Genomic DNA, 14863 nt, shown 5'->3' on the forward strand with positions numbered 1-14863 from the left:
AGATTTATAGTGATTGGCAAAAGAACCAGAGGTGATGTATAAACATTCTTTTTTAAACATAGCAAGTTGTGATGATCTGGAATACACTGTCTGAAAGGACCGTAGAAGCAGATTATATAGTATCGTTCAAAGGAGAAGAGATAAATGATTGAAAGAAAATTACAAAAAGCTAGCATGCAAGTTCAGCAGGTAATAGGGAGGGAAAAAAGAACGTTGGCCGTTATTTCAACTGCCGTGGTAGGATTTGAACCTATATACCCAGAGCATTACCCTGAGCCACTGGATTACTACTCCAGTGACATTACCACTGTCACCATCTCCCCTTGTCGTGCAATTTATTTCAGCTAACAATTGGGACTATGAATTTCTTAAGTTCACCCTCAAGATCATAACAGTCAAGAAACCTGACATCACCCAACACAAACCAGCCCACATGACTGGTACACCATCCACCATAGGAGCACAAGGACAGCAGCATGTACTATCTACCGGAAACACTGCAACAACTTGGCCAATGCTCTAAAGACAGCACCTCTAAACCAGCAACCACTGCCACCAAGGACCAGGGCAGCAGATATGTGGAAAGACCACCACTTGCAAGTTCCCCTCTAAGCCATATAACATCTAGACTTGGAACTTTACCATTGTTCCTTCACTGTACCCGACCCAAAATCCTGGAACGTCATGCCTAAAAGATTTTGTGGGTGTACCTACACTACAAGGACTGCAGTAGGTAAAGTGGCAGCTCACCATCACTTTCTCAATGGCAATGAAATATGGTCAATATGTGTTAGCCTAGTCAACGATATTTACATCCCAAGAGCAAAGAAAACATTACCTCAGGTGTCCATCAAAAATCCATCCTCGCTGCCTCTTCCTTTTCTTCATTTAAATTCTGCCACATGGCCACAACCAAATGCTTGGAGGCAGTTTCCACAAGTACAAGCATATGGTTCTACCTCATTACCCTCCTCCCTCATTCTCCACTGTTTCTCACCCTTAAATCATCACGCAGTCGCAGTCGAGTTAAACATTGCCAAGATTTTCATCACCTTTGGCCATTGTCACAAATCTCATACCGTCGTCACTCTTTCCAAACCCTTCCCGGGCCAAGTTCTGGATGAAGATGATTCCTCACAACCACGGCACCGTTTTTAAACCCAAGCTCCTAAGTCCACATTTCCTGCATCACAAAGATATTTTACTTCCACCTCCACGGCTTTGCTTACCTCAGTGCAGCTGCTGCTGAAATCACGGTCTTCAGGCTTCCAGACAGCAAGCTCTGGAATTCCCCTCTAAAACCTCTTTGCTCCTTTAAGGTCCTCCTTTAATGCCATTCCTATATCCAAGACTCATCATCTTCCCAACACCAAACTATTTACTTACATCTCCTCAATCTCACCATGCAAAGTTCCAAACACCCCTACCAAAGTGAAGCAGCAATTTACACGTACTTCATTCAATCTAGTGTGCTATATTCACTGCTCAAAATGTGGTCGGTCTCCTCTACATTGAGAACATAGATTGGGCAACCACTTTGCTGAACATGTCTGCTCAGTTCATAAGCATGACCCTAAGCTTCCATCGACCTGTCATTTTAATTCTCCAACTTTCTCTATCCTAGACCTACTACACTGTTCCAGTGAAGTTCAATGTAAGCTTAAGGAACAACACTTCTTTTGATCAGGTTTTTTCAGCCTTCCAGACTCAGTTCAACAATTTCAGATTATCTGCTCTATTTTGTTTCCTTTGCTTGCTTCAGATTTTAGTCAAAAGCACACTTGCTCTAGGAACATATTTAGTTTATTTTCTTGCCCCATTGATACAACATTCTGGGCTAAGGCGTGGCCAGTTCAAGTTCTCCTTGACCCAGAGTCGCAATATAAATGAATTAGCCAATAATTTTTATAGTTTGAGATATTTGGCATTAGACTGCTCCAATGACTTACAGGAAACATATTTATAAGTAAAACACAATAACTGGTTATTTATAACAAGAATAAAAACATGCAATAATTTTTTAAAATAAATTTAGAGTACCCAATGCATTTTTTCCAATTAAGGGGCAATCCACCTACCCTGCACATCTTTGGGCTGTGGGGGTGAAACCCACGCAAACACAGGGAGAATGTGCAAACTCCACACGGACAGTGACCCAGAGCCGGGATCGAACCTGGGACCTCGGCGCCGTGAGGCAGCAGTGCTAACAACTGCGCAACCGTGCTACCCAAAAACATGCAATAATTAAACTAGAAGAGTGGCCTGCTAATGTATTACTTTCCATCCCACCCTCTACCCAAACACCCACAAGACAGACAAACACAGAGGAAAGGAAAGGGGTAAAATTATATGGATTAAAATATGAAAAAGAGAGATATGTTCTTGTTGTTGATGTTGAAGTCTATGTAGTTGGCTATCATCCCAGTGCACGGTGTATTGAAAACCACCAGTTCGATTGCATCTTCTGGCATTGGCTTTCAGTCAGAACTCAGAATTATCAGCCTCACTGAGGTAAGACTAGAGATCTCCAATTATCAGATTTTAAAAGGTTTGCAAATAATGAAAAAAAAAATGAAAATCGCTTATTGTCACGAGTAGGCTTCAATGAAGTTACTGTGAAAAGCCCCTAGTCACCACATTCTGGTGCCTGTCCGGGGAGGCTGGTACGGGAATCAAACCGTGCTGCTGGCCTGCTTGAAAAGCCAGCGATTTAGCTCAGTGAGCTGAACCAGCCCCTGTAACCCAGCCTGCCTGCAGAGATTGCTGATTTGAATCTTCCTGCAGGTTTAACTGGCTGTGGAGAGAGAGAGTTATAGAGAGAGAGGCCTTTCTTTCAGGACCTTAGAGTGATCATCAGGAGAGAGAGAAAAATGAACTGTGCCTCTCCAAGCCTCTTAAATCAAATATGAACTTCAATTTCCCAAAATTGAGTCTGTCTGAGTTTGGCAGAACATTCTGGAACATCAGCACGAATCAGCACAGACTGTAGACCAAAGACCTGGGAATATAAGTAGCCAGTTGGCTGCCAGTCAAGTCCATCAAAATGTGTCATCACTGGACCAAATCAAGCAACACAACTCACTGGGGGTGTTCCAAGGTCAGACCAAATAGCACCTCTGCCATGGGGTGACCCGTTTTGTTTAAAAATTAAAAGTGCAGTGCATGATAAAGGCATAAATCCCAGCAACTGCCCAGGCACAAAAGGTATAATAGCATAGAACAACAGAAAATAAAAAGGGAATACACATGGAAAACCAGGAGCATCCTTACACCACCACCATTCCCTTGACCCTGGAAGACTAATTATCCTGTCATTCAATCTCCTGTCTTCCACCCATCAAACATTCCTTTTACCCTTGTCCCATTCATCCTTGTTCAAAACACATTATTACATCTTGTTCTGATGAAAGGTCATCGACCTGAAACACTTTCTCTCCACGGATGCGGTCGTAACCTGCTGAATATTTCCAGAATGTTTTGTTTTTATTTCCTTCTATGTCTTAGAACTGCAAACAGACAAAAATCTATGAAGACCCTTGATATTATTTTCTACATTGAAAGTCATAAATGCATTCCATGTTTAAGTTACAGCTATGAACAGAATTCTGTACCAAACAGCACTGTCTTCCTCGTGTCAAATGCTGTTGTCAAGCAAAATGAAGGGAAACCCAAACAAGTTGTAGCTTTCTATGCTGATCTTCGACCATCCATCTTTTTCCTAAACTTAGTCCTGTTGAATACGTTGGTGTCCCACATCCTAGATCTTTCCTAATGATACTTTGCTCAGAAACCAAATCAGATTAACAAAATCCACGTTGGAGAATGTTAAGCAAAGATACTGGGCAGCACGGTAGCATTGTGGATAGCACAATTGCTTCACAGCTCCAGGGTCCCAGGTTCGATTCCGGCTTGGGTCACTGCCTGTGCGGAGTCTGCACATCCTCCCCGTGTGTGCGTGGGTTTCCTCCGGGTGCTCCGGTTTCCTCCCACAGTCCAAAGATGTGCAGGTTAGGTGGATTGGCCATGATAAATTGCCCTTAGCGTCCAAAATTGCCCTTAGTGTTGGCTGGGGTTACTGGGTTATGGGGATAGGGTGGAGGTGTTGACCTTGGGTAGGGTGCTCTTTCCAAGAGCCGGTGCAGACTCAATGGGCCGAATGGCCTCCTTCTGCACTGTAAATTCTATTCTATGATACTTTTCATTGCACCTGCCATGACCTGAGCACTTGATACAAACCATGAGAGGTTTGAACATCACTTATGAATAACAAACTGAACTACCAATAACACACATTTGATCAAAAGGAAAATATGGGAAAATAATTAAACCAGAAGCTACATTTTAGAACTTGGCCTGTAGTAATTTCCCTCATTCACAATCCAAGTAGACTCTAGCATTGTGTAGAAGATACAGGAACAAATAAGAATGATCCCTTCAATAACCCACATATAGCTGGGTTAGGGATCCCTTTTGTAACTCGACTTACTTCTGTATATTTTCTGTATGGCTGGGACTGCGTACAGTCAATTTGACTCCCCTGTTGAATGATGAATTTGATTTTGAGGAAGTCCGTCGTATATGACTCACGTTTTCTGGAAGAGTCATGGATGTTGAATTCTGCAGAGAAAACAGATATTTTTAAAGGAAATCTAATATGACAAACATATTTACAGGCACACACTACATTTCATTACCTATTTGTGGGAATAAATAGTTAAATGTTAATTTACAACGCCCACTATATTTGTATCCACTCAGAGTCACTGACCTACTGCAGAATTAAGACTTTCAGGTGGCCACGTTGCTTCAGGATCAAAGTTGATTACATCATAAAACATATTGAGATTCATGCTTGGGTTAATACATTAAGAACCTAGACAGTCAGTTCTGGAGTTCAGTTCCCGAATTTAATCCGGGTCCCTGGTTCTGTGAAGCAACAATGCTAACCACTGAGTTACCATGCCACCCATAATGGCCAGAAGCATCGGAGATCAAGCAACTGTTTTGGGCCAGGGTTTAGAAACTCCAAAGTGTATTATGAAGTTTAACCTTTATGTTGAATTTTGAGAGGAAAAGCACAAAAGCCTTCGCTTCAGGTGTGATTCATCATACTTCCTAGGCGCTTTAATCAAAACAAGGTTTATTCCAAGAATGTAGTTAACATATATAATATATAAACACAGCAAGAATTTTTAATCAATTACAAACATAAAGACACCACACAGCTACAGTAATCTATGTATAACACTTAATGAATTCCCCCTTAGCTGTTTCAATCTAATAACAAAATCCAATAAAGCAAAACCCCTTTCAAGGGCGTGGCCCAACACATTGTATTCTCACTTGACTGGAACTGGTCCTTTCCCTGAGATTCTGATCCAGTTTCAACCAGCAGTTTCAACTCTTTCCGGAAAACAACTATCTTTAAAATTACCATGCCAATTTGACACACCCAAAGTGCTTTTCACTGGAAAAGCTTTTTAAAATGAAAAGTGAAAAAAAGGGAAAACACTTATTTTTCCTTCTGCAGTACAAAGCAGCAAAACGAAAACTGAAACCAAAAAAAACACTCACCTGACGGCCACAGCCAAGCTCCACCCACAAAATGACATCACTGAAGCCGTGCTACCAAGCCATGTTATGAGACAAAACCTTTCTTAAAGGGACACTCACATGATGTAACAGAAAGGAAACACTGCAGCAGCTATTGTATCCAAATCAAAGAATGAGTAAGTACCTGAATAAAATGTTTTACAAAAGAGAAAATAATTTATCCCCCAACCTGAATCACTAAAAACACATTTTCTTTTTATTAGCACATGGCTATTTGTCAGCTTGATGTATGTAAATTGACAGCTGTTTGTGTTATTTAATAATGCTACACAATAAAATATCTTCATTCGTTGTAAAACATTTTCTGAAGTCCTGAGGATGTGGCGGTAGGAGCGGGAAGGTCGAAACCTGCCTTCGCAAAACATCCAGTGTCTGCAGATACTGTGTAAATCCATGTCTTTTCCCCACTTCCAAATGCCTTTTGAAAGTTCCAATGTAATTTGCTTCTACCATTTCAAGTTGTGCAATCCTGATTTTAACCTTCTGAGAGAAAGAAAAACACTTCCCCTCTAGTTCTTTTCCCAATTATTTTACATCTAGGATTTCTGGTGACCACAGTTGCCAGAGGAAACAATTTCTCCCTATTTGCTTAAAGGGATTAGAAAGCAGTCAAAAAGGCTAACGTCATGTTGGCTTGTATAGGTAGATGAACAGAACACGAGGGGATACAAAGCCCTAAATAGACCACATCTGGAATATCATAAGCAGGTCTGAGCATCACACATTAGGATGTGCATACTGGCCTTGGAATGAGTGTAGTGTAGATTGACCAGAATTATACCTGGAAACCAAGGGAATAGGCTCTGAGAATAGATTACACAAACTAGGGCTCTATTCCCTTGAATTTTAATTAAGTGATTTGATCAAGGTATTCAGAGGAATTGGCAGGTTAGATCGAGAAAAATAGTTCCACTAGCTAGGGGAGTCAAGGACAACAGGACAGTTTAATAATTAGAGCCAGAGCTTTCAGGATTGAAATTAGGAAACACATCAGATAAAGGATGGTATAAGTTGGAATACTCTTCTCCAAATGGCTGGACCAATTGCTAATTTTAAATTACATCAATAGATTGTTACCCAAAGGTTTTAAGAAATATGGGGCAACAGCAGCGAAATGGAGTTAAATCAAAGGTCCGCCATGGTCTCACTGAATGGTGCAAGTCCGAAGGATCTACTTGGCCTACATCTGCTCTAATGATCTCCGATGGAAACCCCTCCATTCTGAACATCTTTATTAGGTCCACCTTTAACTATTCCTGCTCTGATAATTTCCCCACATAATTGAAGTTGGCATCGCCATGGTGAACCTTCTCACTCAGTACACTTCCAAGATCTTCACATCCTTCCGAAAGTGTGGTTCCAGAATGTTGCTCATTAATCCAGTCGAGTTCAAAACAATGACCTGTATAGATTCACCCCCATTTTTGTTCATGGGATGTGGATGCCACTGGAAAGACCAAGCATTTAGCGTTGTCCTACCACTTGCCCTCGAGCAGGTAATAGCTGAGCCACCTTTGGTGTAGGTGGCTTACAGGGCTGTTAGTGAGAAAGCTCCAGAATTTTAACACAGCAACCGAGAAAGAACCTCCAAATTAGAATGAGTGTGACTGGGTGTTCACATGCTTCTGCTGCCCTTCTTCACAGAGACGAGGTGCAGGTTTGTAAGATACTTGGTGGGGCAGCACGGTGGCGCAGTGGTTAGCACTGGGACTGCAGCGCTGAGGTCCCAGGTTCGATCCCAGCTCTGGGTTACTGTCTGTGTGGAGTTTGCACATTCCCCAGTGTTTATCATAGAATTTTTATCATCGAATTTACAGTGCAGGAGGCCATTCGGCCCATCGAGTCTGCACCGGCTCTTGGAAAGAGCACCCTACCCACGGTCAACATCTCCACCCTATCCCCATAACCCAGTAACCCCAGCCAACAATAAGGGCAATTTTGGACACTAAGGGCAATTTATCATGGTCAATCCACCTAACCTGCACATCTTTGGACTGTGGGAGGAAACCAGAGCACCCGGAGGAAACCCACGCACACACGGGGAGGATGTGCAGACTCCGCACAGAAAGTGACCCAAGCCGGAATCGAACCTGGGACCCTGGAGCTGTGAAGTAATTGTGCTATCCACAATGCTACCGTGCTGCTCGACAACGCAAAGATAGCATAGAATTTGGGAGCTGTGAAGCAATTGTGCTATCCACAATGCTACCGTGCTGCAAAGATGTGCAGGGAAGGTGAATTGGCCTTGCTAAATTGCCTCTTAATTGGAAAAAATAAACTGGGAATTCTGAATTTATTTTTTTTTAAAGTTCTGTATCATCCACAAACTTCAAAATCGTACGTCTGGACCCAAGTTTAGGTCAGTTAGATATAACCAGATCCTCTGTAACAATGAAAGCAAATTACTGCGGATGCTGGAATCTGAAACAAAAACAGAAAATGTTGGACAATCTCAGCAGACCCAACAGCATCTGTGGAGAGAGAATGGTGCTAACATTTCGAGCCTGGATGACTGCCAAAGTTAGAGCAAACTGGAAGTAGGATGAGATTTATACTGTTTGGGGCGTGGGGGAGCAGTTGGGATTGATATAGGGCTCGAGAGATTTAGTTGGAAATACTAATATTCAAAAATTGTAACTGACATTGACCATGGGCAAACATGTTAGACTGAAGCAACACTGCAACTAACACAAGCTCAAGCCCTAGATAAATTTAAACTGGAATTCTGCCAAATTTAATTTTGAAAAGATCATACTCCTCACCTCGACACTGTGCAGGGTTTCTTGTTTTAACAAATGCATTCACTTCTTCTGTTTGCATGTTGGAATAGAGCATACACTCAACAGTGCAACTAAGCATCAAGATTCCCAATGTCCCCCAGCAATCAGCAGCCATATCATTTCCTGGGAGATTATTTTTTTTTTTTAAAGTTAGGCTGATTTTAAGAGGGGAAAACAATCTGGTAAATTCCACTCCCACCCCTCAAAATGTGACAACTCCCATGTTTTGAATGCCACAATATTTTTCATAAACTTGTCCAGCTCTCTTCTAATTGTTAGCAGCAAATCTGCACTTAGTTTGCAAGTCAGAAATTTATTCCAAAGGTTCATAGCTCTTCTGCAAAAGTTCTAAACAAAGACCTTAAATACATTATGACGGCTCTTATAATTCAACAACTTCTCTAAAGCAATATAGTGTTCTTTTATTTTAATGAAAAGCACGGAATTATTGAGGCTTATCAGCTCACACATTGAAAGCATCCATGGCTATATCAGTTAATAGTTACTTACTATCTCCTGACTCAGAATTTTAGCTAGTTGTTCATCTTTTTTAGATTGATCATCCAGTTGTTTCCTCTGTTGTTCTTCATTCAAGAGTTGCTTCTTTTCCTCCGCCATTATCTTCTGAATTAGGTCTTCACTAGCTCGGAGTTCCTCCTCGTCACGAGCATGGCGTTCTGCCTTCAACTGTGAAGTAATTCCAGCATGATCATCTCATTATCTATGGCTGAAGAAACTATTCAGATTCTAATGTTGCCACTATGGGTTAACCACAAGCAAGTCTGAACCCCATTTCAAGCAGTCCTTTCATAAACTAGAGGGCCAATATTCCTACTCCTATCAAAGTGCATCTTCCGTAATCTCCACCCAATTTATTTACTTGATTAATTCTAAACTGACCAACAAGCGCGCACATTCCCAAGGTGACCCTATAGAAACTTCTACCTCAGCTAGCAGAAGACCACAGGTAAGCAAGAGCTCAATATTGACCAACAACCAATTAAAAGAGATAATATTGAAGAAATCAAACATTTGGTACAGTGCTGGGTATCAATGAGAATATAGTCATTTCTCCCCCCAACTAGACACAATATCAGATGAAAAAACTCCCAAGTACTATGTTGATTTGCAATTCAACAACATATCAAAACGACTGGCTAATGAAATAATTCTTTGGATAGGATGCATCCATCACAAAATTCAGTCAGCAATGTATAATAATTAGGCCAAGCTTTACAATAGCCTGAATTTCACAGGGAACTCATCAGAATGATTGTTCAGCAGTAGTGTAGTTGCAGGCTTCTCTGGAGAAGGTTCTTGCACACTAGTAGGCATATTCAACATTACAGCAGAAATAATGTTAAATTTCAAGCAATCCAATGTAATGTTGCTTCACATGGTTAGCAACCACTAAGCATTACCCAAACTCTATATTAAAGCGCTGTTAAGTATCTTTCTTAGAGCAGAATCAATGTTACAGGTGGAAACATCTGTTTGGAACCACCATGACTCCGTACGTATACATGTGCCTCTCTAGGGAGTGTCAAAAGACGTTTGTTGATTTTGTATTGGAGAAGTATATAAAGGAAAAATATCCCCAAAACTTTAATCATATTTACAAAAACAAATTCAACAATGTTCCTTATTATTGGCCATTAAAAAGTGTTTACTAATTTTGAAACATTAGATTGGAAAATGACAAAATTAATAATTAGGTGGAAAACTGAAAATCATTTTTAAAAATGAACTTATGGGTTGTGAGTGTCACTAATGCAAGGCCAGCTATGACTAGCTAAGCCGCACATTTGGAAGCTCCTGCAACAAAGGTGTTTTTGGGCCAATTGGAGGGCCCCAACGGCGCTGAAAAAACGAATCCCGGTGGGGGAAGGTCCCCTGAGGAGAACTAGACCGATTTTATGGTCGGTACCCGGAGTGGAGCGGCAAGAAAAACGGCAGCAGCTCCCCAAAAAAAGCGGGGGAAGAAAATCAAAATGGCGGCCGGCGGTGCACCGGAGGAGTGGAAGAAATGGGCGGAGGAGCAGCAGGCCGCTCTCCTCCGTTTTTTCACGGAGATGAAAGTGGAACTCTTAGAGTCCATGAACGCGACGGCCACCAGGTTGGTGGGAGCCCAGGCGATCCAAGAGGCGTCGATTAAAGATCTGCAGCAGGAGATGGCCGCGAGGGAGGAGGAGGCCACAGTCATCGGGGCAAAGGTGGAGGTGCACGAGGCACTCCACATGAAGTGGCAGAGCCGCTTCGAGGAGCTGGACACTCGGATGAGGAGGAAAAATTTGAGGATCCTGGGCCTGGAAGAAGGCCTGGAGGGGTCGGATCTCCCGGGATATGTGGCGGAGATGTTGAGCTCCCTGATGGGGGAAGGGGCCGGTCCGGCGCCCCTGGAATTGGAAGAGGCATACCGGGTCATGGCCAGGAGGCCTAGGGCAAACGAGCCCCCGAGGGCGGTGCTGGTGCGGTTCCAGCGGCTAAGTGATCGAGAGAAAGTCCTGAGGTGGGCTAAAAGGGAGAAAAGCAGCAAGTGGCAGAACTCGACGGTAAGGGTGTACCAGGACTGGAGTGCGGAGGTGGCAAAGCGGCGGGCCCGGTACAACCGGACAAAGGCGGTGCTACACGCGAAAAAGATCAAATTTGGAATGTTGCAACCGGCGCGCTTGTGGGTCACCTACAAGGACCAACATCATTATTTCGAGTCCCCAGAGGAGGCCTGGACCTTTGTACAAGAGGAAAAGTTGGACACGAACTAAAACCTGGGAGCACCGGCGGTCGTAGCCGCCGGGGGACTCTTGATTGTGCAAGTGGCCCTTTTCTTTTTCAGGCCAGGTCGGAACTGGGTAACAGTTTCGTGGAGTGTTTGGGGTGTTTTTTCTCGAACGGTTGACTTTTCTGAATATTTTGAAGGTTTCGAGTTGTTGGGTGTTTCTGTATATTTGTACTGTTGAAATCTCTATTGTGGGTCGTTGGCTTCTTATGGGGTGTTTTTTCCCGTTTCCAATTTCCCTTAGTTATTTACCCCTCTTACCCTTTTTCTTTGGGTGCTTGGGGGGGTTTTTTGGTTCTTTTTTTTCTTTTCGGGTTATGGTTATCTGCGGTTATTTATACTGTTTGATGGAGGGTGATGGTTGGGCACACTGTTAGTTGATAGTTAGTTAATTATTTTGTTATTTAAGTATGTAGTTAAGTATTTATGTATTTAGTTGCCATTGGGTATTTGTATTTATATCGTTAAGTTGGGGAGACGGGACGGGGGGGAGCGGGTTGATTATGCGGGTCTTTCTCGGGGGTTTCAAGGGGATCTTTCACGGGCGCAGATGGGGTGAACCGGGAGGAGTCGGAATGTGGCAGGAGCAGCCGGGTCAGCGGAGACCAGCTGACTCTCGGGAGTACGATGTGGGGTACATCGCGGCTAGGAGGGGTCCTAGCCAGGGGGGGGGGGGGGGGGGGGGGGGAAGGGGGGGGGGACTGGGGGGGGACACCGGGTTGCTGCTAGAAAGACCAGGGACGAGAAGGGGAGAGCCGGGGGGGGTGGGGGGGGGGGGGGCCATCGCTATGGGAAGCGGGTCAGAAAAGAAGGGATGACCCGGGGCGAGCAAGGGACAAGACATGGCTAATCGACAGGGAGTAGGGACGGGTCGCTCTGCGACCCGATTGATCACGTGGAACGTAAGGGGGCTGAATGGGCCGGTCAAAAGATCAAGGGTCTTCTCACACCTGAAGGGACTGAAGGCTGATGTAGCAATGCTGCAGGAGACTCATTTGAGGGTAGCAGATCAGGTCCGCCTGAGAAGGGGGTGGGTGGGACAGGTGTTCCACTCAGGCTTGGATATCAAGAACCGGGGGGGTGGCGATTTTGGTGGGAAAGAGGGTGTCGTTTGTGGCGGCAGAGGTGGTGGCAGATAAGGAGGGCAGGTATGTGATGGTGAGGGGTAGGTTGCAGGGAGAGAATGTGGTACTGGTAAATGTGTATGCCCCGAACTGGGACGACGCGGGTTTTATGAGGCGCCTGCTGGGCCTCATCCCGGGACTGGAGGCAGGGGGCCTGATCATGGGAGGGGACTTTAATACGGTGTTAGACCCTGGGCTGGATAGATCGAGTTCCAGGACGAATAGGAGGCCGGCAGCGGCAGAGGTGTTAAGGGGGTTCATGGAGCAGATGGGAGGGGTAGACCCATGGAGATTTGGTAGGCCTAGGGCGAGGGAGTATTCTTTTTTCTCCCACGTCCACAGAGTGTACTCTAGGATCGATTTTTTCGTATTGAACAGGGGGCTGATACCGAGAGTGCAGGACACGGAGTACTCGGCCATTGCGATATCGGACCATGCACCACATTGGGTGGACGTGGACATGGGGGAGGCGCGGGACCAACGCCCGTTGTGGCGCCTGGATGTAGGGCTGTTGGCGGACGAAGAGGTGTGCAGAAGGGTGAGAACGGGCATTGAGAACTATCTGGGTACGAATGACACAGGTGAGGTGCAGGTGGGGACGGTCTGGGAGGCCTTGAAAGCAGTGATTAGAGGAGAGCTGATCTCCATAAGGGCACACAGAGAGAGGAAGGAGAGGCAGGAAAGGGAGAGGCTGGTGGGGGAGCTCCTAGAAGTAGATAGGAAATATGCGGCGGCGCCAGAGGAGGGGCTATTAAGGGAGCGGCGTAGCTTGCAGGCCAGGTTCGACCTACTGACCACTAGGAAGGCGGAAATGCAGTGGAGAAGGGCGCAGGGTGCGGCGTATGAGTACGGGGAAAAGGCGAGCAGGATGCTGGCACACCAGCTTCGTAAGCGAGATGCAGCCAGAGAGATTGGGGGAGTGAGAGAGAGGGGTGGGGATGTAGTGCAGAAGGGGCAAGAGGTGAATAGGGTCTTTAGGGACTTCTATAGGGAATTGTATAGGTCTGAACCGCCGAAGAGGAGAGGGGGAATGAAGAACTTTCTCGACAAATTGGGGTTCCCAAAGGTACAGGAGGAGCTGGTGGAAGGGTTGGGGGCGCCGATAGAGCTGCAGGAGCTAATTAAAGGGATAGGCCAGATGCAGGCGGGGAAGGCGCCGGGGCCGGATGGGTTCCCGGTGGAGTTTTACAGGAAATTTGTGGACTTGGTGGGTCCAGTGCTGGTGCGAGCCTTCAATGAGGCGCGCGAGGGGGGGGTTCTGCCTCCAACAATGTCGCAGGCCCTGATCTCCTTGATTTTGAAGCGGGACAAGGACCCGGTCCAGTGCGGGTCCTACAGGCCTATCTCCCTCTTAAATGTAGATGCCAAGCTGTTAGCAAAGGTCCTGGCAACCAGGATAGAGGACTGTGTGCCAGGGGTAGTCCATGAAGACCAGACGGGGTTCGTGAAGGGACGCCAACTTAACACAAATGTCCGGAGATTGTTAAATGTGATTATGATGCCAGCAGTGGAAGGGGAGGCGGAGATAGTGGTAGCGCTGGACGCGGAGAAGGCATTTGACAGGGTGGAGTGGGAATACTTGTGGGAGACGTTGGAAAGGTTTGGGTTTGGGGAGGGATTTATCAAGTGGGTAAAACTGCTCTATTCAGCTCCGATGGCAAGTGTGGTAACAAACGGGAGGAGGTCAGAATATTTTGGGCTCCATCGAGGTACTAGGCAGGGATGTCCCCTATCTCCCTTACTCTTTGCATTAGCGATTGAGCCGTTGGCGATGGCACTGAGGGGTTCAGGGGGGTGGAGAGGACTGACAAGGGGAGGGGAGGAACATCGGGTCTCGCTCTATGCGGATGATTTGTTGTTGTATGTGGCAGACCCGGAGGGGGGAATGCCGGAGGTAATGGGGATACTAGCGGAGTTCGGGGACTTTTCGGGATATAAATTAAATCTGGGGAAAAGTGAGGTCTTTGTAATACACCCGGGAGACCAAGGGGAGGGAATTGGGAGGCTCCCCTTCAAAAGAGCAGTTAAAAGTTTTAGGTATTTGGGGGTGCAGGTGGCAAAGAACTGGGGGACCCTACACAAGTTGAACTTTTCCAGACTGGTGGAGCAGATGGAGGAGGAGTTTAAGAGGTGGGACATGGTGCCGCTGTCGCTAGCAGGGAGGGTGCAGTCAGTTAAAATGACGGTCCTCCCGAGGTTCTTGTTTTTGTTCCAGTGTCTGCCCATCTTCCTCCCCAGGGCCTTTTTCAAGAAGGTAACGAGTAGTATCATGGGGTATGTGTGGGCACATGGCACCCCGAGAGTTAGAAGGGTCTTTTTGGAGCGGAGTAGGGATAGTGGAGGGCTGGCGTTACCCAACCTTTCAGGATATTACTGGGCGGCAAATACATCGATGGTACGAAAGTGGATGATGGAAGGGGAGGGGGCAGCCTGGAAGCGCATGGAGAGGGCGTCCTGCGGCAACATAAGCTTAGGGGCACTGGTAACGGCACCATGGCCGCTCCCTCCCACGAGGTATACCACGAGCCCGGTGGTGGCGGCCACCCTCAAGATCTGGGGGCAGTGGAGGC

General features: G+C 45.7%; 1 protein-coding gene across 3 annotated transcripts in view; it reads right to left on the reverse strand.

The window, feature by feature from the left end:
• rnf168 (ring finger protein 168) overlaps window positions 1-14863 on the reverse strand; it is a 51034-nt gene that overhangs the window by 19169 nt on the left and 17002 nt on the right. For 2 of the 3 annotated variants that reach the window (XM_038815113.1, XM_038815112.1), the window contains one exon: window positions 4487-4617. In XM_038815113.1, coding sequence (XP_038671041.1) covers window positions 4487-4617 — 131 coding nt within the window. Of the gene's footprint in view, window positions 1-4486; window positions 4618-8903; window positions 9081-14863 lie in introns of all 3 variants that reach the window. The other variant, XM_038815111.1, reaches the window with a different exon arrangement.

This window comes from Scyliorhinus canicula, chromosome 13 (genome assembly GCF_902713615.1).
Source record: "Scyliorhinus canicula chromosome 13, sScyCan1.1, whole genome shotgun sequence".
NCBI lineage: Eukaryota > Metazoa > Chordata > Chondrichthyes > Carcharhiniformes > Scyliorhinidae > Scyliorhinus > Scyliorhinus canicula.